Here is a 26,708-nt window from a genome sequence, read left to right on the forward strand (position 1 = left end):
AATTATAATAAATATTTTTACTTAAATGTTGTCCTCTGTCAGAAAGTATTTAACTATTAACACCTAAAAATATTTATTATAATCAGACGTAAACCCAAATAGTTTTCTACACAGGCGGCGAATTTGTCATCAAATTGATTAATAAAATGCACGGAATCGGCGGCATCCATTACTATCCGATTTGGCTCCATTCAGCAAATTGATGAATGAAATGAACAGAATCGGCGCATCCATTGTTGTCCGATTTGGCTCCGTTCAATTGATGAATGAAATGCACGGAATCGAAGGCATCCATTATTGTCCGATTTGGCTCCGTTCAGCTAATTTAATTTTCCGGCCGACTGATTTTGACTGAGGTAATTTTCACCTAAAACTGAGTCTTATATGTTCTGTAAATTAAGTTATAGTGCTTTAACTCTGCTCTCGCTGCATAGTGATAGCCCTAACTTCAATCTCTCCGTATCTGTGCTATTTGGTTATCTCAATATCCATGTGTTTTGATACGAAGTATGGATATTTTAGGTAAGTATAGAGAAACATTGATTGTTGAGCCTTGAGGTGTGAAACTTACGAAAAAGTGATGGTTTAGGTGTTTTTTTAATCGCTCTGTATTGAAATTTTAGTGCTTCGTGTGAAATACTTCAATCTGAAGTCATTTTCGAATTGTTCGGATTGAGGTATAGTTGATTCGTTGATTTTCCTACTATTCAAAGCAACCTTTTTACCGCCCGGGATCTAAGCATTTGAAATCTATTAGTTTCCAAATCCAAATCAGTCCATCCACAACTGTTAAGAGTAAAGCTAAAATCGTTTTTGGAATATAACAAACCAAAACCATTATGTACTATTGAAACTGAATCATATGATTGGGAGAAAACTTCACACTTTTCTCTTTCAATTTGAAGGAATCTCAAAAGTTAAGAGACAAAAAATAAGTGACGTTGCACGTTGATTAGCTTTGTCATTGCGATCTGATGAGGTACGTTGACTTATTCAGCTCATTGCTTTTTTCTATTTTTGGACAAGTTTATTTTATAGCGTGTTTAGTCATCTCAGTTTGTGTTTTGAAATCATGAAACAAAGTAACTTTACTAATTTATTCGATAGTGTCAGTATTTTGGGACTCTAAAAACCTAAAGACTCGCATATGCTCCCTCTGACCACTTTTACTTTTCTACTTTTAACTTCACATGCCTCTTAAGTAACAATGGTTGATATGCATATTTTACGACAATGCCAATATTAATTGATGAATACTCTTAGGTCTTGGGACATGCTTTGTGAAATAAGTAACTAATATTGACGTTAAATATATTTTTTTTTTGTTGTCTATTCTTGATATATTAGAAGTAATAAAGTAAAAGTGAAAATCTACTTTTTGGAATAGTAGGCGTTTAAGAATTAACTAAGGGAGTAGTAAACCTGACAAGGTGACCACAATAAAAAAGTATATTAGTAAGGTTAGTATTACTATCAACACAATACTCTAATACCAAATCCATGTTTTACCAATAATTGACTCTTAATTTATTCAAGAAAATCACAAATTAATGGAGGGTGAAATTATTGTAGTTCCATGTCAGTAGAATTTGTAAAAAAATATCGACCTATGAGTAGGCAAGGACACATTATAACAATTGTTTTGAACCCCTTCATGCTCTTGTCGTGTCGAAATACTGCACAAAAAGAGGAATAGTAAAGAAAGGAAACGTAAAATATACGACTAATTTACCGTGCTTTCTGTCTCATGAAAATTAGTTGAACCAACATAATTAGCTCGATTAAGCAAATTACCTTGCAAGTTAATGGTACAAAAAATGTCCTCAAACACCAAAATTGACTTATTCGTTATGGCAACCGACAACTCCCTTAAATTTGAATTCCTCGTCAATGCAGTCAACTCCAAATCATATATGTCGAAGTTCAAATAATTCGCCATTGCTGCAATCAAACTAGATTTCTAAGTCCTCGGAGGACCAAACAACAAATACCCTCTTTTCCATGCCTTCCCTACTTCCTATAATAATCTTTTCTCATCAGGAATCTCTCCAAATCCTTCAAAATCATGTGTTTCTGGTCTCCGATTCCATCATGATTGTCTAAAAAGTGGCGGGATGATCAAATTCACCGGCTTCCACATGTCATGTAAATTGTAAATCTCTTCATATCCCACATTATGAATCTTGATCGTCTTGTTTTTGTGTTTTTTGTAATATTGCTTCTTTTATGATGTATGGCAAGTAAGAATTAAGGACAAGGTTCTTGTTTTTCTTGTGAAATGTCAACCCATGTCTGTGGGGTTGTAGAAGTGTTTTAGACTGTACTTGTCTACAGTTTCACTTGAATGATTGCCCATTATAAACATCTACACCTATTGGAATAAAACCTTCATATCAGAAAAAAGCATCATCTTCAAAAGATCTATTATCTTAAATTATTACGAAGGCAAATTAAATGTGGAAGCTTACTTGAGCACCCATGCATATAGAACAATTTTTCAATTCAAGATGTGAATCTTTAGGGAACTAATATTCACTTCTCTAATGGTGGACTACTAGAGAAACTTTCATTATGTGTAATTTGGGGACCATAACCCTATTTATAATTACACATAGTTTGCTTGTTTCTATTTTGTTTGGTTTATTATTAAATTAGAAGTTTTATCAGCATATCTTCACATAAAAACACATACTTTATGATTTTTCTTACGAAACATTTAACTTTTTGCATTAAGTTGACTACCTGACTACTTGTATTCTATGTTGCTCAGACCCTAAAAAATATGGTTATACACGTGAGATTCTCCAAAAGTGCATGACATTAGAAGGATTTGATATTTTCATTTGACAATCACTACAAAAAAACAGAAATTTGCTACAAATTTTATTGCTTATTCGTTGCTAAATAGCTCATAGCTAACACAAATTTTGGATAATTTGAAGTGACATATATTGTTATTAAGCTACAAAATTTTTACACTACTAATCCACATATTCTTAGTACTAAATATATTTTAAGAGTTCAAGCAACATAACTTTTAGTTTGATCTAAAACTTTTATTATAACAAATAATATAACTTGCAATTATCATGTTATATATAAATGTGTGTGTGCAAATAAGTACCTCATTACGTTTCATGGTGATGTTCAAATTTTTCTCCTTCTCAGTCTTACTGAATTTAAATATATGGATTTGAGGGGACAACTTGTTGGCCAAATAAATCGATGCAACTTCATAAACTTTGTTGTTGAAGAGGCCATCAAATTCGTCAATCACCATCGTTAGCTGATTTGAGAACTTGGTGAACATGTTTTTGAGTCCAAAGAAGAGATATGCATGCAATTCCCTAGGGATGTAGTTGTGGATTATCGTAGGGACCAACATGATTGTTGCAGTAACTAAGCCTACTCTCGATAAAATTGTCTTGGCGAGGGTTAATTTTCGATTTTGCACATGAAGAGGACATGCTTCTTAAGGGCTTTTTGGCTAGTGGGTCTGTAACAACTAAATTTTTGTTCCTGAAAATGTAACAATCAAGACAAGAAAGTACGATAAGTATTTATATTTTATTTCATTATGTGTGTGGATTACAATCTTTATGAAATCTTAAATAGAAAGATGTAATCGTTTTATTCTTATCATCATGACCAGTATTTTGGATGGTTAAAGACGATAAAAAGCGACAAGGATCTGTCTCGCCACAGGGTGAGGCGAGCAATGAGGCGCTCACCTTTCGTAAAGTGCGGCACCATTTAATAGCAAAAAAGTAAAATATTTAATTGCATGTGTAAATAATTAAAATCTCAATAGCAATAACATATTAACAAATATTTCAATTCAAAAACTGAAAAATAGATAATACATGCTAAAATAAAACTTGAATGAGAAAAAAAAACCTTAACAAAAGTCAAAACAAAGGTAAGAAGAAGGAAAAAGAAATAAGAAGAAGGAAAAAGAAAAGAGGAAGAAGAAATATATATTGGTTAAACTTTGGAGTTGTCGGAAAAGTCTGGCTAGTTGCCGAAGGAGTCTAGTCGAAAACGCTAAAATTACGTTTTAACTTTTGAAACCCTAAATTGGTCGCCTAAGAAAATACAAAAGGCGACACCTTTCTTGCCTTTTGTCATCATGTCGTCGCATTTTGATGATCGTCTCGCCACAAAGCTAAAAGGATTTGAAGATCGCCTCGCCTCTCGCCATCAGTGACGAGGTGATCGCCTTTCACAACAATGATCACGACCATCAACTCAAGGTTTTATAGTTGTAGAAGGTAGACTATTTAAGTGTAATTAACTCTCGCTTGATTTTGATCAGCTCATTTGATGAGGTCACATTTAATTAGCCAAGACATGTCAATTGGAACATTTGTTTGCTATTGATGTGTTTAATATGACTTGGAGTGCCACATCATTGGAATACGTGACATCATTTTATTTGTCCTTTATTTGACTTGATGTGTCATGTCATTTGACACATGGCATGTGCCTTGGCCTAATTGAGCGGGCTCATTATTTGAAGACCGACTCAATGGACTAGCTCACGTGAAATTGGACTTTGCTTAAATCCATATCTTGGAATTAAAAAATCTGATCTTGATTTGGGTTTGATATTTATTGAATTTATGTGAATTTAATCTAGATTTATTTCCATAAATTCCTAAGTCTACTAATTCCTCAAGATTTTGCTGAAGTGTTATGTGCCTAAAACAAGAGTGAACTTGTAGAAAGCAAGAGTGAGTAGTAGAAACTGACAGCCTTGATTCATTGGTTTAGATTAGTTTTAATCCAGAAGAGGTCTTGGGTTCAATACTACTTAACCAATTTTTTTTATGAGTATATTGTAGTTTTCAAAACTAAGCTTAGTTTGAGGTTTGAACCCCTGACTTCAAACACTAAACCGGACAGTGAACCAACATGCAATCAGTTTATTAATATCAAATAACATCATTTTGTTTTACATATAGCTTTATACATAGTTTTAGTATATATATTTTGCAAAATTTTCCAACAAGCAGTGTCGCTTGCCACCCCTTTGCTAAATGTAAGTCTACCCTGTTGAGCTCCCCTATTCTTCATATTTGCATAGAAATAAGCAGAATTAAAATCCTCTAAGTGGAGCCACTGGACTCTAAATTTCAGCGTATTGATGCTCTCCTCAATCACACTCCATTTTTCTAGTTTAAATTTTGATGACTTTTGCTGCTCAATCAATATAGGGTCGTGCCTAGGATCCCTCATTTGTTCTTGATGATCAGTTAGATCTTTCCTCCATTGCCTTTTATCTGCTTGAAGGAGTTTTATTAGGAAATAAGACGAGTTTCATAGCAATAATGGAACAGAAGGTGAAAGAGAATAAAGTCAATAATGTTATAGAGAAGATAGTCTCATAATGGAATGGCTAGGAAACTAAGCTCAAAGTACTAGAAATAAAATTTGGATTTTGTGGAATCTCCAACTGTAGTGGAGTACACTATGCTTAATATAGGAAAGTATCTTCGGGGTGGTCCACTGGTTTGGGCTTGGGACTTCTATGTTGAAGGTCTCATGTTTGAAACCCCTTGCCAGCTAAAGCAAGAGGTTTGCCTCCTGGGTCGAGCTCGTCGCATCGGTTTGCCTAGTGCGGGTTACCTCTCTTATGTGGTCGCAAGCTATTGCATGGGAGCGAGGGTTTTACCCCGTGCGCACCCAAAGGATGGAGGCTACGAATTTCCCTTGTCATAAAAAAATATAGGAAAGTTTTAAAGTCATAGTCAATACCAACTATTACTATCATTAGTCATGGTACAATATTTTTTTATGACAAGGAAAACCCGCAGCTGATACCCTTTGGGTGCGCACAGGGTAAAAACCCCGCTCCTATTCAATAGCTCGTAAACCAGATAAGAAAGGTAACCAGCACCAGGTAAGACTGGTGCGACGAGCTCGACCCAGAAGGCAAACCCCTTGCTTTCGCTGACAGGGGGTTTCACACTTGAGACCTCCAACATGGAAGTCCCAAGCCCAAACCACTGGGCCTGCCCGAAGGATACAATTTTTCCTATTTACTTTGGACTATTTCTCACTTTATTTGATTTTCTTTTCTTCACACGATTTTACTATACATTTACCATTTCCTCAATTGCAATTGCGTCAATATTTTGGTTACTATTTTTATTTACACATTTGGTACATAACAATAACATCCACTAGCCAAAAAAACCCTTAAACATATGTCCTCTTCATTAGCAGAATGGAAAATGGCGTTGACCAAGATTGTTTTATCAACAATAAGCTCTATTGTTGTGACAATCATGTTGGTTCGTTCGATAATCCACTGCTACATCCCCTTTGAACTCCATGAATATCTCTTCTTTGGACTCAAAAATATGTTCACTAAGTTCTCAAATCAGCTAAGATGGTGATTGACGAATTTAATGGCCTTGTCAACAACGAAATTTATGAAGTTGCTGAAATTTATTTGCGCAACAAGTTGTCACCTAACATTCATCGACTTAAAATTAGTTAGCCTGAGAAGGAAAAAAATTTCAACATTGCCATGACATGTAATGAAGAGGTAATGTTATACTGATAATTGCATCTTATGGTATTTGTTACCATAAAATATTTAGACTAAACTAAAAATGATGTTGCTTGGACTCTTAAAAGATATACTAATAAGAATACATGAATTAGTGGTGGAAAAATTTTGTAGCTAAACAACATATCCACTACACATCATAAAAAAATGTGCTGGAGATGAGCTATTTAGCAAAAAATTTCGTAGCAAATTTCTGTTTTTTTTGTAATGATTGTCGAGTTATGTTTGACCTTTCTAAAGCAATGCACTTTTGAAGAATTTAACACATGTATGACCGCAATTTTTAGGGTCCGAGCAATCTAGAACAGATGTAGTCAGACGGTCAACTTAGTGCTTAGAGTTAAATGTTCATAAGAAGCATAATAAAATATGTGTTTATATGTATAGATATGCAGATACTACTTCTAATTTAAAGATCAATTAAACAAATTAGAAACAAACAAACTATGTGTAATTATAAATAGGGTTACAGACATATGACTTTTTTTTCTAATAGTCCCCATTTGAAAGTGAATTAATTCTTGGGTTGTTTCTTGAAATTATGAATTTATCTAATTTAATTCCATAAACTCCTAAATTTACTAATGCTTCAAGGTTTTGCTGTAGTTTTATGTGCCTAATGTGACAAAATAGTAACCAATAAATTGATTCTTGAATTAATTTTTTTTTACGATCTACAAGAAGGTAAGGGGAAATAGAGTTCAATGGCAATTGAGGAAAATACAAAATTTATTGGAAAATCATTTGGAATAGTTTATATTCAGACTAAATAAACTAGTTGTTTGATGTCATGCTTGTAATGCTTAGAAACTAACATCACATACAGAGTCTACGAGAAAAATTATAAGAGTGTGAAGAAGCAATTATGGTTATAGAAAGCATGAAGAATCTGTAAACAAAATGCAGGAAATACTTGTAGAATTATTCTCCTATTCAAATGTCAAATGGAATAAGAAAACATTTTCTTACTCATAAACCAAATACAGTAATAGCAATATGAAATTTCAGCTAATTATTTTTGTTCGTCAATCAATATAATAGAACTCTTAAGGGGGGCATACCACTTGATCGTTTACATCAGATTAACGATTACAAAATTACTCCTTATCTTTCTTTCTTCTAATCAACAGACTCCATTTGAGTTATTTCCATGGCCTCTTCCTTCTCTTTCATCTTTTTGTGAAGAAAATTAATCAACCTTTTTAGTGAATCTTCAACTTCATGTTCCTGCAACAACTGCTCTGCCACTTCTGCTGGTGTCACATTGAGTATGTCTATCAATTCCTCAATTTCTTTGAAAAATTTATGATCCTTAATCCCTAAGTAATTGGTAGCAAGAAGTTTGAATCCAGAAGGTGTGCAGTATGTCATGTGAATGTGCACATCCATTCTGCCAGGTCGCAGCAGTGCAGGGTCAAGCTTTTCTATGTGATTTTTTGTGAAAATTATGATTCTTTCGCCTCCACAGCTCGACCATAGCCCGTCAATAAAATTCAGTAAACCTGACAAGGTGATCTGCAATAAAAAATATATATCAGCATGGTAAAGTATTACACAATACACTATTACCATATCCAAAGTATCCCAATAATTGACTCTTAAATTATTCAAGAAAATTACAAATTAATGGAGGGTGAAATTATTGTAGTTCCATGTTGGTAGAATTTATAAAAAAATATCGACTATTTCGACACATTATAACAATTGTTCTGAACTCCATCACATCTTGTCATGTCGAAATGCTGAAATAAAAAGAAGCCAACATATCCTATCTAATTTATGGTAATTAATCAATTAACCTAAAAATACTAATAGCAAGAGGGAAACCCGTAATCTTCAACTTGACCAATTCCCTGACTATAGATGTCAAACTACCCCATAAACTAAAACCAAGTCGGAATAGTAAAGATAGGAAATACAAAATTAAAAGACTAAATTTACCATGCTTTCTGACTGATAAAAATCATTACCATGCTTTCTGACTGATAAAAATCATTTGAATGAACATTCATATCATGATTAACCAAATTAGCTTCCAAATTAAGGGTACAATCAATGTCCTCAATCACCAAAATTGACTTATTGGTTGTGGCAACCAACAACTTCCTTAAATCTAAATTCCTTGTCACTTTAGTCAACTCCAAATCATATATATTGAAATTCAAATAATTCGCTATTGCAGCTATCAAACTAGATTTCCCAGTCCCCGGAGGACCAAACAACAAATACCCTCTTTTCCATGCCTTTCCTACTTTCCAGTAATACTCTTTCCTCGTCATGAATTTCTCCAAATCCTTCAAGATCATGTCTTTCTGGTCTGAATCCATCACGATTGTCTCAAAAGTGGTAGGATGATAAAAGTTCACCGACTTCCACATGTTATGTAAACAGAATTTCTTTCCGTAACCCACAGTATGAATCTTGATCGTCTTGTTTTTGTGTTTTTGCAATGTTGCTTCTTCCACGATGTATGTCAAGTAAGAATTAAGGACAAGGTCCTTGTTTTTCTTGTGAAATGTCAACTCAAAGGACCTTATTATAGATTTCTCAGCAGAATCCATGTCTCTGGGGTTGTAGAAGTGTTTAGACTCTGTTTGTTTGCAGAGCCAAATCCACTTGAATGTCTGTCCATTATAAACATCTATAACCTGTTGGAATAGAATCACAAGATTAAAGAAAAAACATCATCTTCACAAGATCTATTATCTTAAATTATTACGAAGGTAAATTAAATGTGGAAACTTACCTGAGCACTTATGAATATAGAACAATTTTTCAAATCATGATTTTAAGAAAAGTGATTTTTACTTTTCTAATGGTGGACTATTAGAAAAATGTCATAGTTTGTTTTTATTTTTTCTTGTTTATCAGTGAATCAGATGTTGTATCAAGATATGTTTGTCTGATCTTGAAACCCCAACCCCAACCCCAACCCTATTTATAATTACACTTAGTTTGTTTGTTTCTAAGTTGTCTAATTTATCATTAAATTAGAAGTTGTATTAGTATATCTAAACATAATAATACATTTTTTATGATGCTAAAAGCTAAAAAATTTATTTCTAAATAGCTCATAGACACAATATTTTTTATAATCTGTAGTGTCAAAATATTTTTGTTTACCCACAGAATTAGTCCACTCTAGTCTATGTATTCTTAGTAATTAATATATTTGAAGAGTCAAAAGCAATACAATATGTATATGCACGCAAAATATTACCTCCTCATTACGTTCCATGGTAATGTTGAAATTTTTCTCCTTCACAGTCTTACTGATTTTAAGTCTATGGATGTGAGGGGATAACTTGTTCGCCAAATAGATTGTTGCAGCTTCATAAATTTTGTTTTTGACTAGGCCATCAAATTCGTTAATCACCATCGTTAGCTGTTTTGAGGAATTGGTGAACATGTTCTTGAGTCCATAGAAGAGATACGCATAGAGTTCCCTGGGAATGTAGTTGTGGACTATCGTCTGAACCAACATGATTGTTGTAGCAATTGAGCCCACTCTCGATAAAACCCTCTTTGCTAGGGCTAGTTTCAACTCTGTTGATGAAGAGGACATGCTTCTTAGGGACTTTTTCGCTAGTCCGTGTGTAAGAACTAGTTTTTTTCCCCTGAAAAACGAACAATCAATGCAAGAAAATAGCGACAAGTATTTAATATTTGATTCCAATTATGTGTGGGATTATAATGCTTATGAAATTTATGTAGAAAGGTGTAATCCTCTAATTCTTATCATCATGACCATCAACTGTTGGTCTTTGCTTGTTCTTGAGTTGATGATTCATTTGTTATCGAAATTTTAGTATGAATATGGAGCTAGGGTTTGATCACACATATGAAGGTATAGAAACTTACGACTCACCACCAGAGATGAAGAACTTGCAGATCGCCCCTAGAGTGTATAGTTCTCTCTAGTTCTTCGGATGATCTTCAGATTGAAGATGCTTTCTCCCCAATTCCTTGAATGATCCCCTTGAGAGGTATGTATCACCCCTATTTATAGTTGTAGAAGATAGACAATTTAAGTGTAGTAGATGAACTCTCTTGCTTGATTTTGATTGACTCATTTGATAAGATCACATTTAATTGGCCAAGACATGTCAGTTGTAACATGTGTCTGCATTTGATTGGTGTTTATTATGACTAAGTGTGCGGCGTCATTTGAATACGTAATATCATTTTATTTGACTTGGTGTGTTGTATCATTTGACACGTGGAATGGGCCTTGGGCTAATTGAGCGGGCTCATTATTTGAAGACCAACTCAATGGACCAGCTCAGGTGAAATTGAACTTATCTTTAAATCCATATTTTGGAATGAAATTATTTGATCTTAATTTGGGTATGATATATTTCTAGATTTAATTCCATAACTCGTATGTCTACTGATGCTTTAAAATTTTTCTTTAATGTTATGTGCCTATCATGTGATAAAATAGTAACCAATACATTGATTCTCGATTTTTTTTTGATCTACAAGAATGTAAGGAGTAATAGGGGGTGGAAAAAAAGAGCGGGTGGAATACGAAGATCTAACCACCAATATGTATAACTTACCTTTTTAAGTTTAGGTGATACCTTTTTATCACACAATACTTTAGCGGCAAACCTTCATTTCATCCATGCTGCCCCAATGTGATGTATGACATATCCTCGATGTCTCCACTATTCTAGAGTACGAACCCAAGATACTTACAACTCCCTCTTGGAAATAGTTTGTGTGGCAAGCTTCTTATTAATAAACAATATGTCGTCTACAAATAACATATAGCAAGGCACCTCCTTTTCAATAGACCATGTCAACTCATCTATCACCAAAGCAAATAAGAAAGGGTAAAGAATTGATCCTTGATGTAGCCCCATCTCAACTAGGAAATTCTCCAAGTCTCCTTTGATCGTTCTAACCCGAGCCTTAGATCTATCTTTCATGTTCGCCCTAATATATGCCATCAGGATACCTTAGCCACAAAATACCTCCAGAGAACATCCCTTGGGACTTTATCATAAGCCCTTTGAAGGTCAATGAACACCATATGAAGATTCCTCTTTTTTTCTGTACTTCTCCATTAATCTCTGCACTAGGTGGATGTTTTAAGTTGTCGAACACCCTAGCATGCACCAAAATTGATCCCTAGAAATGGACACGCCTATCCTCACCCTCATATCTACCACTCTCCCAAACCTTTATTGTGTGGCTCAGCAATTTGATACTTGCAGTTTTGGATTTCACCCTTTTTCTTGTACAATGGAACCATTGTCCTCCACCTCCATTCGTTGGGCTTTTTTGTTATCTTAAAAATAGCATTAAATAAAAAAAATAAGGAAATAGTAAAATAGTAACCAATATATTGATTCTTAAATTATTATCTTTTTCCGATCTACAAGAAGGTAAGGGGAATTAGGGTGCAATGGCAGTTGAGGAAAAATATCAGATTTAGATGTTATACACAAAAGTATGCAAAAATAACTTTAATGATTTTGTGTAGCAAGAAAAAGGAATGTGTTGATCAATCTTACTAAAAATATAGAAAGAATATGAATGTAATAAAAACAAACATTAGCAGCCTTTCGTTGTGAAGTTATGACTAGAATTGATGGGTATCATTAAAATACTATTTTTACCTTTGAAATATCTTTACTTGAAACTTACTATTTGCATGACAAATTACTGATGAATGTTTTATTTTATTCATAATATATTTCTTACAAAATATTATTACACAATATTTGAGAATGATTTTTGTAGAGGGGTTATTTGAGTGTACTAATATAATGAATGTTGTTATAGAGAAGTACAATATAATATGAAAAAACTATTGGAGAAAATCATGTCGTAATAATGACGGTCGTTATAGAGTGTTTTGATGGTAGTTAGTATTGACGATGTAGACTTTGAAACTTTCCTATATTGTGCCCTCTAGACTTTGTGATTCTCAACTAAGGTTGTGTGATAGATATTCTTGGTACTTAAGGGTACTCCAAGATATCTAAATGGCATGAACCCGTTTGAAAAGCCTAATCAGTAGTTGTTGGTCATCTTTTACTAGGGATGACAATGGGGCAGTGCGGGGTAGGGGTTGGGCGGGTTGAGCTTAACCCGCAAAATTTTTAATCTGCCCCGCCTTGCATCACAATTTGTTTCATTTTCAATCCACCCCACCCCATCCCGCCTCCCATAGACCTGCACCGCATGAACCCCCCGCATAATTTTTTCCTTTTTTTCTTTTTCTAGCTTAGTTTGATACTAAAATAAAATTCGTAAACATAAATTCATTTTTGTATTAATTTAATAGGATAGTGACTTCCAAGTTTTATTTTTTTAGAGGTCATATTATATTTTATTGAACCATTTTCATTCACTATCTTAAATATTTTAGTAGTTTTGAAGAAATTATCCTAATAAATAATATTTTTTCACTCTTATAACATATAAAAAGTTAAAATTAAGCTAGAACCCACATAAAATTACACATACCCGCCTCAGTCCCGCATTAGTATTTAAAACCCCACTTCAATCCGCCCTGCATCCCACCTGCTCCGCACAACCTTCAACCCGTCTCGCCCTGCCCTACACTGTATAGCCTTAAACACACCCCACCCCGCCCCGCATCGGTTCCGCGACATTGCCATTCCTGTCTCTTACTCCAAAATAAATGGAGCTTTTCTCCTTATTTTCCACTAACCCTGCAAAATAATAATAAATCATCAGCAAATCCTAGTTGGACCAGGTTCAACTTTGCACATCTAGGATGGTGTTTTAGTTGTGGTTGGAGCTTTAATCTCTTTAGCAATCTACTGAAGTAGTCATAGCTAGAAAAAAAATGTAAGGAGACACTGGGTATCCTTGTCTTTTTTTGATGAAGTAATTAGTTCTATTGCAGGCATCAAGTAGATGCATAATAGTTACAAAAGCTTAGTAGCAAAAGGTTATCTCTCATTTACATTGTTAATTGAGAATCAGGGAGTAGACATGGTTTAGAAGTGAATCAGGGCAATCTAGAGGGGATAAATAAACCCAAATATACAAAAACATGAGGCAGTTAGCTTCTAAAGATTGGTAAGTAGTTGATATTCCATCAAAGCATCTTCTATTCCTTTCGTTCCAGATACTCCAAAAAATGGCTGAAGGTATCATCTTCCATATTCTCTTGATGGTGCTATCAACTTTCCAGCAACCCCAGCTTATTACAACATCCCTGATATTCTGAGGCATGACCCATTTGAAGCCAAAAAGATCTAAAAACATACTCCACAAGTTTGCTGCTATTTGACATTGTAGAAATAGGCGGTTGTGTGTTTCTGCTTCCTTCTTGAACATATAACATCTGGTAGCCATCTGAAACTTCCTTCTGGTCAGGTTGTCTTGGGTCAGGCAAGCTCCATGGTCCAGCTGAAGCAACTAATCTTAGGAGGCAATTTTATCTTCCATATAAGCTTCCAAGGCTAGTGGTCTGTAATTGCATTTCGTGGGCCTAGATGCTTGAGAGCTGCTTTAACTGAGAACTTCCCACCCCTTTTTTTCTCCCCAGTTGAGCTGGTCTGGTATTTCACTGTTAAATGCAACACTGTAAAGTGTTGCTAGTAGGCTGACCAACTCCTCCATTTCCCAGTCCTGTATGTTCCAAGAATTCCCTTTTCTGTATTGCTGATTAGTAGAGTTAGGCTCCCTTGCTTTCTGGAACATGTTAGGGTAAGCAACCATTAAGGAGGAGTTGCCTATCCATTTGTCTCTCCAGAAACTGATATGTTGTCCATTCCCTGCAATTAAGTATTTGTGTTGAGAGAACTCCTCCCATAATTTGCTTATACTTCTCCAGACACCAACTCCATATGGAGCTGTTGAAACATTAGAACACCAGTGGTTTAGTGCTTCATGTTTAGCAATAATCACATCCTTCCAAAGGCTATGCTCCTCTTGAGTGTATCTCCACAACCACTTCATAAGTAGGCATTTGTTTTGCAATGCTAAGTCTCTAATGCCCAAACCACCTAACTTTTTTGGTAACAAGACTATTGGCCAATTGATCAAATGGAATTTATGGCTTTTGTTATTCCCTTCCCATAGAAAATTCCTTCTGGTTTTGTCCAGTTGCTTCAAAGCCTTACTAGATATGGGATGTAGTGACATACTATATGTGCTATCAAGTACACTGATTATCAATGTAAGTCTTCCACCCATAGAGAGGTACTGCAGTTGCCATTTAGCAAGCCTTTTTTCAAACTTTTCAATCATTCCACTCCAGATGCCATCCGCCTTTTATTTAGCCCCAAATGGAAGGCCTAAGTAAGTGGTTGGGAAAATTCCAGTTCTACAACCCAATATGTCTGCCAGCTCCTCAATGTTCTGCACCTCATTAATAGGATAGATCACACTCTTGAGCATGTTTATATGGAGACCTGAAACAGCTTCAAATATGAGTAGCGTAAGGTTTAAATATAGGACCTGCTCTCTGTCAGCCCCACAAAAGATCAATGTATCATCTGCGTAAAGCAAATGTGAGATGTTAACTGCTCTATCCCTTCCTATATCAAAACCTTTGAGCCATTGCAGTTGTTTGGCTTTGTTTAACATTCTACTCAACCCTTCCATAGCTAGGATGAATAGAAAAGGTGAAAGTGGATCACCTTGCCTTAGGCCTCTCTGTGCAGAGAAAAAGCCTACTAGGCTTCTGTTGATTAGAACTGAATACTTAACTATGGAGATGTTGAACTTAATCCATTTAATCGACCTATCACCAAACCCCATCTGCCGGAGAATAGATATGAGATAAGACCAATTCAAATGGTCAAAGGCTTTCTCAACATCTAATTTGCAAAGTAGTCCAGCATTCCCTTGTTTCAATTACCAATCAAGCACCTCATTTGCTATGAGTGAGGCATCAATGATTTGTCTCCCTTTGATGAAGGCATTTTGTTGGTTTGAGACTAGTTTCCCCATAACTGTCTTCAATCTATTTGCGAGGACTTTTGCAATGATCTTGTATATGCTTCCAATCAAGACTAATAGGTCTGTAATCCCTAAGTTCGCTTGCCCCCTTTTTCTTAGAAAGAAGTGATATGTATGAAGCATTACAAGACTTAACTATCCAGCAATGTTGATGGTAGTGTTGCATAACTGTTAATAGATCTGTCTTGATAAACTCCCAAGAGCTCTGGAAGAAAGCCATAGTAAAACCATCAGGTCCGGGGGCTTTGTCAGGGGCACTTGATTTAATGGTTGCTAATACTTCCTCCTCTCTGAAAGCTGCTTCTAAGTTACTGCTTTCCTATGATGGAGGCAATTCCTTCAAACATGATTGTAGGCCTTCACTCTTCTAGTTCAGTGTACACTCCTTCAAAGAACTCTAGTGTCTTCTTTTTAATTGTCTCCTTATCTTCAATGACCACATTGTCTAGTAGAAGTCTGTCTATGCAATTGGATCTTCTACTAGAATTAGCAATCTTCTGAAAGTATTTGGTGTTCCTATCCCCTTGAGCCAGAGGAACTTGGATTTTGCCTACATGAGATCTCCTCTATCTTGGCTAACTGTTGTATCTCAGCTCTCAGGCTTGTCATTTGACTAGCCTCTATAGTGCTCAATTGTTTGCCTTCAGTGTTCCGTTCCAAGATCATCAACTCGTCTAGTGCTTTTCCTTTCATGGTCTCCAGTTTTCCAAATTTCTCCTTGTTCCAAGTGGTTATGTCCTTCTTTAGACTCTTCAATTTTTGCATAAGGATGAAATCAATCCGCCCATTTAAATTTTAGCTCTGCCACCAGAGTTTTAGCTTATCCAGAAAGCCATCAACTTCCAGCCACATGTTCTCAAATTTAAAGTAGGAAGGAGTGGCATCCCAATCCTCACTTTCCAGTAAAATGGGCCTGTGATCTGAAATTACCCTTGGCAATGCAATTTGTTTCACAACCTTGAAAGAGTCATTCCATTCCGAGGGTATAATGAATCTGTCAATTCTCAAAGCTTGTTGATTGTTCTCATCTCTGGACCAAGTGAATTGGGCTCCCTGCAATGGTAGGTCAATTATCCCCAGGTCTTGGATTTTATGTCTGAGAATGTTGCCATGGATCTTGATCTCCTTTTGCAATTTAACCGTTCACTTTCAAATCTGCATACATTGAAGTCACCCCCTATGACCCACTCATGTTCCCAAAGTCCTCTTATCCCTGCTAGTTCATCCCACATCTCCTCCCTTTTCGAATTAGTGTGTGGACCATAAATGCCCATGAAGCACCATCTGAACTCTTCAAGTGTACTTTGTAGCATACACGAGATCGAGTAACAGCCCAGTTGTGTGTCCATTTTCACCCATTTCCTTTTATCCCAGATTACTATAATACCACCTCTTGTGCCGTTTGCTGTAAGTTCCACCCAATCAGCCCATCTATTCCCCCATAATTGTTGTTTAGTCTACAATTGCAGCCTTGGACTTTGGTTTCTTGTAAACATAAAATGTCTACTTTCCACTTCTAAATGAGGGATTGATAGTGCTTCTCTTCCCCTCCTCATTCAGCCCCCTTATATTCCAACTAAGGACTTCCAAATTCATCTAGACAGTGAGGTGCACTGCCTGCCCCTACTTCCACTACTTTGTTGTTCTTTTTTGTCATAATTGATCCCACAGATTTAATTTTTCCTCTCCCTTCTCCTTTGTTTTTTTTTCCGACTCCCAGACTCCTTTTAATTTAACTCCAGCTTTTGAACTTGTTTTTGTCTTCTTTGCTCCATTCTTAGAACTAAATCTAAGAGATCATGTTCAAAACCTGTAGCATTGACCCCGAAGGCTTCGCATGCCTTAACCATTGTGATTTTTGTCCACTTTGATGTCTCGACTACAGTTGGTTTGTCTATAACCTGTGGATTGGGGTTACCTTCATACCATGTGAATGGTAAAGCTTCTCTTATTGCTATCGAGGGGAAATCTGTATCTGAGTTGAAATAGGCAACCAGTTCCCTGCTTGAGGTGTGTTGTTGCAATAGCCTGTGGATTCTTTCAAGGGTAATTCTTTCATCATCTGCATCTGACTGCCCCACTCCTGATATTTGCTCTACGAATTATGTTTGTGATAGAACACTGAATCTATTAGAAGCTGGGTTGGGTTTTTAAACTTGCCAAATGGTTATAAGTTTAAAGAGTTTGGCCTCATTTAAAACTTTAGCTTTTTCTCTCTTGCCATTTGGGCCTGTTTGGTAATAAATCTGATCAGCTTCTAGGCTCACTTGTAGTTGATTCAGCACTGGACCACTCCCATTAACATTATTAGATTCTTTGACTTTTGCCCTTTTGTCCACTGGGCAATCCAGGTTGTCCCTTTTTGGAGTAAAGTTGTCCTCTTTTGAATTAAAGTTGCTCCTTTTTAAATTAAAGTTGTCCCTTTGTGTCTCTTCATATGATACGAGGTTTGAGGTGCCAACTTCTTCCTTTGACTTCCCTTTCTCGAGAAGAGTGGCTTTTCCGGCGAGACGAACAACCGTATGCAGATCCTCTAAGACTGTGAGATCGAAACCCCAATCTTCTTTGAGCAGCTCTATGGATCTTGTGATTACCTTCATGTTCTTCTTCGCACATATTCGAGCCCATAGCATGTGTGTTCTGTGTGTCGTGTCTTCATCAACTCCAACATAGCCTCCGCACTTATCTCTGATAAATTGAAAGGTTTCTGAAGACCATGCGTGTAGTGGAATTCCAAAAACCTTTATCCATTTATGATCAGATTTCTCTGAGGTTAGCTTTGAGCCAGCCACTGAAGACCACCATTCAAGAGTTAGCTTTCGTCCCTTCCAGAACCACTCACAAGCTTTTACCCTACATGCCTCCAGTATTGATTATGGTTAATGGATGTGACTTTAAGTCCTGCAGTAACTTGCCACCTGCCCACAAACCATTTTTGGATGATCTCTGCATTTGGACTAGTGTTGAATGGGTCTCCTTGACTTAACCCTCGTTTTGCTTCAAAAGGTACAGTTGGTTCCTCTTGTCACAATAGAATAGGAGACTAATGTGAGGCACTCCATAATCCAGTGCACAAATTTTGTTGGAAAATTCATGCGATTCAAAACTTGTTCCGCTAAGATCCATTCCTCTGAATAATTACTTACCACTTGCAATCAATGAGTATTGTACAATAGGAAATGGGTCGAAATTTCTTCACAGAAGATGGACTCTTCACTTTAGGGAGTAGGGTAACTTGTGTGCAATTTATTGGCTTGTAAATGGTTGATCAATTAATGAACTCTATTACAGCAACAACATCTATGACATCTCCTCCAATTACTGGCCATGATTTTATGAAGAAGCATGAATTAAAACCGTCTACACCTGGGGCTTTTAATTCATCAATACTCTTTAGAGCAGTATACAACTCTTCCCGTCTAACGGGCGCTATCAACTCCAGCTTCCTGTTATTAAAGGCTATCAACTCCAGCTGTTGGCTTCTTTTTGGGTAGGAGGTCCTTCAAGAAAAACCTTTGGATCTACAACAGGCATTTGGGTGTTGGCAGTAAGCAAGAGTGACTTGTAGAAAACTGACATCCTTGCTTAACCACAATTTTTGTATGAATATATTATATATATAGTATTGATACATATATTTTGTAAATTTTTCTGACGAAGCGGTGTCGCTTGACACCCCTTCACTGAACATAAGTCTGCCCTGTTGTACTCCTCAATCGTGCTCCATTTTTCTAGTTTCAATTTGAGTGAGTTTTCCGGCTCAAACAATATAGGGTCATGCCTATGATCCCTCATTTGTTCTTGATGAACAGCTAGATCTTTCCTGCATTGGACTACCTTCTTTATCTGCTTGAAGGCGTTTATTTAGGGGAAATAAGGTGAGTTTGATAGCAATAATGGAACACAAGGTGAAGGAACAATGTTGTAAAGAATATAGCCCCAGGATGGGAATGGCAAGTAAACTAAGATCAAAGTACTAGAAATAAAATTTGAATTTTGTGGAATCCAACTATGATGGTGTACACAATGCTTAATATATGAAAGTTTCAAAGCCAGATTCAATACCAACTATTGTTTGTCTAGGTACAATTTTTACTAATCATTTTGGACAATTTCTCACTTTATTTGTTTTTTTTTTCTTCACATGATTTTACTATATATTTTCCATTTTCCTCAATTGCAATCAATATTGTCAATATATTGGTTACTATTTTTGCCTCAATATTGTCAATATATTGGTTACTATTTTTATTTACACATTTCGTGCATAACACTAACATCCACTAGTTAAAAAGCCCTTAAAAAATATGTCCTCTTCATCAGCAGAATCAAAAATGAAACTGGCCAAGATTGTTTTATCGGCAGTAGGTTCTATTATTGTGACAACCATGTTGGTTTGTTTGATAATCCACAACTACATCCCTTTGGAACTCCATGAAAATCTCTTCTTTGGACTAAAAAACATGTTCACTAAGTTCTTGAATCAGCTAACGATGACGATTGACGAATTTAATGGCCTTGTCAACAACGAAATTCATGAAGCTGCTGAAATTTATTTGAGCAACAAGTTGTCACCTAACATCCATCGACTTAAAACTAGTAAGCCTGAGAAGGAGAAGAATATCAACATCGTCATGGAACGTAATGAGGAGGTAATGTCTTACGCACACGATATATAATGATACATGTTATGGTATTTGTTATGATAACAAATACCATAAAAAATTCTGTCAGAGTTTCTTTTGCTTTCTCGTTTTAGTCAAATTTCAAATTGTATATAATTTCTCTCTTTCTCGTTTTATACATTTCAATTATGCCTTTCTTGCGTTCTCGTTTTATACAATTCAAATTGTATATAATTTCTCTCTTTCTCGTTTTATACAATTCGCTTCAATTGTATATCTATAGCGAATTATACATATATAAGTTTGTTATGGAGCGCAATAATGCAAACTTTGTAATGGCATACATATATGGATTTTATGTTTGCTATATGTGAAAGTTTCCCTACAATAAAGTCGGTGTGACTACTGCTTTATATCACTTACATTAAAGTATAGTGGCACCTTTTTATCATACTCTAGAAGCTAGCCTCCATTTTAACCACCCTGCACCAATGCGATGTATGACTTCCACATCAATCTTTCTGTTGTCTTTGATAATAGTCCCCGGGTACTTGAAACTCCCTTTCTTAGAGATGACTTGAGAATCGAACCTGACTTTAACATTCGCTATATGAGGCACATCATTGAACTTGTGTTCCACGTACTCTCGTGGGAGGGGGGTGGTTGGGTCCTACCCTTGGCGAAGGGGTGTCAAGTGACTGTGACACTTGCATGTTCTACTAGCCTTGTTAATTTTTTTTACTTTAACTATTGACACCCCTTAATGAAAATTATGGTTCCGCCATTACGTACTATGTATTATTCTTGCTATGTTTGAAACCTTTAGACTCTAGGATCTGTCTCCACACCTTTAGCTTGTCGTTATCTTTGTTACATGTCTTGTTAATCAGTATAATGTCATCAACAATAAACATGCGCCAAGGCATCTCACCTTGAATGTGTCATGTCAGAACATCGATCCCTAAGTTAAACAAAAATGTGTTAAGAGTCGATCTCTGATGCAAACCCATCACCACTAGAAAGTGACCTGAGTCACCTCCCCCCAACCTCACCCCGGGTCTAAAATCCACCATACATGTCCTTAATAACCCTAATGTACATGATTGGAACACCTCTGGTCTCCAAACATCTCCACAGAACCTCTATAACATTGTCGTATGCTTTTTCAAGGTTAATTGACACCATGTCGAGGTTCCTTTCCCTATACTGCTCCACCTATTTCCTTACGATGTGGATGGCTTCCGTAGTTGATAATACCAGCATAACCGAATTGGTTCTCAGAATTAGAAACCCTCTTCACCTGCATATATATATATATATATATATATATATATATATATATATATATATATATATATATATGTAACCTTGTGCATGCATAGATTTTGTCAGTGGTGCAAACTTACCTTGTTGACAAGTCATGTTGAGTGAGGCACAATTCTAGATACAGTCTTCATTCTGCCTATCTTTAAACTATTTACAACTCTTTCCGGATTGGTGAAGTTGTACAATAAGTTAAAGTTTGTGAATTTTTTAAAAATGGTAACAAAAATTAAATACTTCTACGGAAACCATTTTCTTCCTCATATTCTTTTATTCCATTTTTTTTTCTCCTTATGAAGAAAATTTAGTCAACCCTTTAAGTGAATCCTCTTCTTCATCTTCCACTTAGGGATGACAATGGGGCGGGCGGTTGCATGGAGGGGCAGGTTATTTTTTAAAATACGATTTTGAATGAGAATAATCTCAATACTGAAGATGGTATATGTTTATCATTTGCAGAATCTGCCCTGCCCCAAACTCTATTATAAGCAAAAAATTTACAATGCATTCACACATTGAATAATATAAAGCTCATGGTATGCCATATTTTTCTGGGCACTGCTGATGACTCTTCCCACATTGTCACAACAGTTAATGAACTATATATATATATATATATATATATTATTGTTTCAATATTAATAGTAAATATTGATAACTGGTACATTTATTTAATTAAAAAAATTATACATTATGCGGGGTGGGTTTATGTGGGGAGGAGCAAGGTGGGGCAAAAACAAAAAATTATGCTATGCGGGGCAGAGCGGGACGGGGTAGTCTTTGAAGGTTCATATGGGTTTGCCCTGCATCCAACCCGCCCCCCTCCATTGTCAACCCTACTTCCACTTGTGGTATTTCTACTTTCTCAGGCTTAGCCTCAGCCTCTTCCTTCTCTTTTATCTTTTTGTGAATAAAATTAACCAACCCTCTTAGGGAATCTTCAGCTTCATCTTCCTTCAACAGTTGTTCTGCCACTTCTGCTGGTGTCACATTGGCTGTGTCAATCAATTCCTCAATTTCTTTGAACAATTTATGATCTTTAATCCCCAAGTAATTGTTAGCAAGAAGTTTGAAGCCACAAGGTGTGCAATATGCCATGTGAATGTGCACATCCATTCTGCCAGGTCGTAACAATGCAGGGTCGAGTTTTTCTATGTGATTTGTTGTGAAAATTATGATTCTTTCATCGCCACAGCTTGACCATAATCCATCAATAAAATTCAGTAAACCTGACAAGGTCACCTGCAATAAAAAGTTATATGAGTAAGGTAGAGTATTACAGAATACACTAATACCAAATACAATTTTTCCCAAGAATTGACTCTTAACTTATTCAAGAAAGCCACAAACTAATGGAGCTTGAAATTATTGTAGTTCCATGTAAGTAGAATTTGTAAAAATATGTTAACTAATCCATAGGCTAGGGCACATAATAACAATTGTTCCGAACCCTTTCACGTTCTTGTCATGTCGAAATACTGCATAGATTAGAGGCCAACATATCCTATCCAATTTATGGTAATTGATTAGTTATCCTAAAAACTGTAATAGCAGGATCAAAACCTGTTTTCTTTCCCTTGGCCATGCTCTGACTACAAAGTTGCTACCCGGTAACTAAAATGCATTGCCCTAACTTACTATTGTGTATACAGACTTTTTCTATTTCATCATTTGGTATTTGAAACACACTATCTGATTAATCTGAGTTCCATACCTAGTAGTAATAGCAAAGATAGGAAATGGAAAATAGAAGACTAATTTACCTTGCTTTCTTGCTGATAACCATTTGAATGAGCAAACGCAGATCGATTAGCTAAATTATGTTGCAAGTCAATGGTACAATCAATGTCCTCCACCACCAAAATGGACTTATTGGTTGTTGCAACCAACAACTTCTTTAAATCTGAATTCCTCCTCAGCACAGTCAACTCCAAATCATATATATCGAAGTTCAAATAATTCGCCATTGCAGCAATCAAACTAGATTTCCCAGTCCCCGGAGGACCAAACAACAAATACCCTCTTTTCCATGCCTTGCCAACTTTCTTATAATAATCTTTCCTCTTCACAAATCTCTCCAAATCCTTCAAGATGGTGTCTTTTTGGTCCTGTTCCATTGCAATTGTCCCAAAAGTGGCAGGATGATCGAGATTCACAGGCTTCCACATATCATGTAAATTGTACATGTTTTCATAATCAACTGTGTGAATCTTGATTGTCTTGCTTTCGTGTTTTTGCAGTTTTGCTTCTTTAATGATGTATGGCAAGTAAGAATTAATGACAAGGTCCTTGTTTTTCTTGTGAAATGTCAGCTCAAAGGACCTGATTTCAGATTTTAGAGTGGAATTCATGTCTCTGTGATTGTAGAAGTGTTTAGGTTGTGTTTGTCTGCAGAGCCAAATCCACTTGAATGTCTGTCCGTTATAAACATCTGTCACCTGTTGGAGCAAAACCTTAAGCTTAAAAATCATCACCTTCAGAAGATCTATTTTCTAAAATTATCAAGTTGTTAAATTAAATGCGGAAGCTTACCTGAACTCATGAATATGGATGGATTATTAGGACAAAAAGTCATATGTTTGATTTGGAGACCATAATCCTACTCATAATTATACATAGTTCTCCCTGTCCAATTTACTGGTTCTATCATTAAATTATAAATTATATAAGCATACCTTTACATACACATAAAAACATATACTTTATGATGCTTCTTATGAATATTTTAATGTAAGCGTTAACTAGATTGTCTATGTTGCTCTGACCCTCAAAAGATGTTGTGGCACTCGTGTCAGATCTACCAAAAATACATAGCTTTTGAAGGATCCGATACACATGCGACGATATTTTTGAAGAGTTCAAGCAACATAGGCATGGCTTCTAGTTTAGACGAAAGCTTTTATGATAACAAAAACTATAACATGCAATTATCATTATATGTGTGCAAGACATTACCTCCTCATTACGCTCCATGGTGATGTTGAAATTTTTCTCCTTCGCAGGTTTACTGATTTTAAGTCGCTTGATGTTAGGGGACAACTTGTTGCCCAAATAGATTGCAACAGCATCATAAATTTCGTTGTTAACGAGGCCATCAAATTCGTCAATCACCATCGTTAGCTGATTTGAGAACTTGGTGAACATATTTTTGAGTCCAAAGAAGAGATACTCATGGAGCTCCCGGGGGATGTAGTCGTTAACTATCGTGCGAACCAACATGGCTGTTGCCGCAATAGAGCCTATTGTCGATAAAACCATCTTGGTGGTGGCCATTTTCGATTCTGTTGATGAAGAGGACATGTTCTAGAAGGACTTTTTTGGCTAGTGTGTGCTCAAGATTTTGCTACAAGTTTTAGTGTCGTGATATATAGGTTCTGATCTACAAGAAGGTGAGGGGAAACAGGGTGCAATTGCAATTGAGAAAAATGTCAAATTTATAGGAGAATCATGTGAAGAAAAGAACAAAATGGAGTGAGAAATTGGCCAATAGGAAATAGAAAAAATTGCACCAAGACTAACAATATAGTAGTAGTTGGTATTGACTACGAAGACTTTGAAACTTCCCCCACATTTGCCCACTAGAATTTCCTTGCAGGTTACGCCTTTGCCTATATTTCAAATACACTATTTGTGGGGCTGAGATATTGCTAACGATAATCAGTGGCGAAGTCAAAATTTCGTTAAGGGTATTTATATGAAAAACAAGTTGACATATTTCGTATAGTTTTCAACGAAGGGTATCTGACCAGCCTTAACTATATGTGGTCAAGTCAAGGATAATCAATTGAACACCTTTTGTTAGCAACTTATATAGTGTATATAGGTCAAATATTACTCTATGCATGTATAAACACATTATGATAAATGTTAAATGCCCTTAACAATTTTTTTGACTTTACGATTATCGACATGGCATGTTTCTATTTGTCACTTAATAAAAGATAATATGAGGAAAATGCAAAATATACATGAAATGAGGTTGATGAAAATTACATGGAAGAAGCTTGGGGATTTGAATCTAAATTGATTGAGGCCTTTTGAAGTGTAAATAGGGGTAACAAAGAATTATTTAGTCTTGGTCTGTTCAAGTTTTACCAAATTGACAGACTTGCCTTGTTCATGCGTCATGTCCGGCAAGTCAGTGCTTTAAAGTTTAAAATATTATCGTTTTAATTTATGTGATATAGTTTGAGCAGACATTGAGTATATTTTTATGGACTTTATAAGTGTGTGATTTAGCGCGGATAAGATGTTGAGTATTTTATTAAATATTTATTAAATAAGGGAATATGTCATTCTTTTTTTAAATTAAATAAAGAGACGTTAGAAAAAAGAGTATGAGCATTTTATTTATCTTTAAAATGTAACAAATTTTGTTGGAGTAAACTTACCTTGTCGACAATTTATGCTGAGCTAGGCACGATATTAAATACAATCTTTATTTCACATATCTTAAAAATCATTAACAAATCTTGTAGGATTGATAAATTTATATTTACAAAGTTCTAAAAATGGGAACATCTAAATTAAACACCAACACTTAAAAAGGATATGCTTGGTATTTAAACTTCATTAAAAAAAAATTGGAAAAATGATAAAAATCCCAAGTTTACTTATTACCCTTATCCCCTATTAGTTTTAAAAATTATCTGATATAGCGGTATTAGCTTTCTTGTAATTCTTTCTAGTGATACTTTCAAAAATTATACAACACAACGATATTATGTATTTTTATTGCAAATATACAAGATACACTTATTTATGTATCTATAAATAGTATTAGTGAGTATTTTTCAATAGAGATGACAATAAATACTTTGACATACTTATATAGCATAAATACAATATATATTTTCATGTATTGGTCCACACATAGCATACTCTTCACAAATCGTTAAGGAAAAATTACATAAATTAGTACATTTTAATAAATAATTACTGATTTTAGCAATATTTTTTATTTATTACCATTTATTACAATGCTATGTCAAATCTACAATATGAATTAAAAGTGAATTATGTATGCAATATATATGAATTATAATTGTTTTTTGAAATATATTATGTTTGTTTGGTAAAAATTTGACATATTGTATTATAAGTGTATTAAAATGTGCGATAAATGTATTATCCATTATTAAAATTTGTATTATATATGAATAATAAATTGTTATTTGTAATATGTATTAAACTTGTATTAAAAATGAATTAAAAGTGATCAAGTGAAAAAA

General features: G+C 35.3%; 1 protein-coding gene and 1 long non-coding RNA gene across 6 annotated transcripts; one reads left to right on the forward strand and one right to left on the reverse strand.

The window, feature by feature from the left end:
- Positions 1 to 25,379, forward strand: LOC101250776 (uncharacterized). Of its 5 annotated transcripts, none has more exons than XR_011220356.1 (4): positions 1 to 356; positions 906 to 979; positions 10,387 to 10,863; positions 24,480 to 25,379. It is a non-coding gene; the product is annotated as an uncharacterized lncRNA (long non-coding RNA). The 5 variants fall into 5 exon arrangements; XR_740322.4 differs by having other exon boundaries at positions 10,387 to 10,563; XR_011220357.1 differs by lacking the exon at positions 24,480 to 25,379 and adding an exon at positions 19,856 to 20,181 and having other exon boundaries at positions 10,387 to 10,563.
- On the reverse strand, positions 22,069 to 24,777 carry LOC101250479 (AAA-ATPase At3g50940-like). Its single transcript, XM_004234501.5, has 3 exons — positions 24,433 to 24,777; positions 23,241 to 23,915; positions 22,069 to 22,719 (listed from the first exon to the last, which is right to left on the reverse strand). The coding sequence occupies exons 1-3, from the start codon at positions 24,775 to 24,777 to the stop codon at positions 22,222 to 22,224; spliced, it is 1,518 nt and encodes a 505-aa protein (XP_004234549.1). The 3' UTR covers positions 22,069 to 22,221.
- Positions 25,380 to 26,708: the final 1,329 nt, after the last annotated feature.

Source organism: Solanum lycopersicum, chromosome 3 (assembly GCF_036512215.1).
Source record: "Solanum lycopersicum chromosome 3, SLM_r2.1".
Lineage (NCBI taxonomy): Eukaryota > Viridiplantae > Streptophyta > Magnoliopsida > Solanales > Solanaceae > Solanum > Solanum lycopersicum.

Coding starts and splice junctions, on each gene's coding strand:
- LOC101250479 (XM_004234501.5), bottom strand. CDS start 24,777: ATGTCCTCTTCATCAACAGAATCGAAAATGGCCACCACCAAGATGGTT. Junction 23,916..24,432: donor CCATGGAGCGTAATGAGGAG/GTAATGTCTTGC, acceptor TTGCTCCAACAG/GTGACAGATGTTTATAACGG. Junction 22,720..23,240: donor GTTATCAGCAAGAAAGCAAG/GTAAATTAGTCT, acceptor TTTTTATTGCAG/GTGACCTTGTCAGGTTTACT.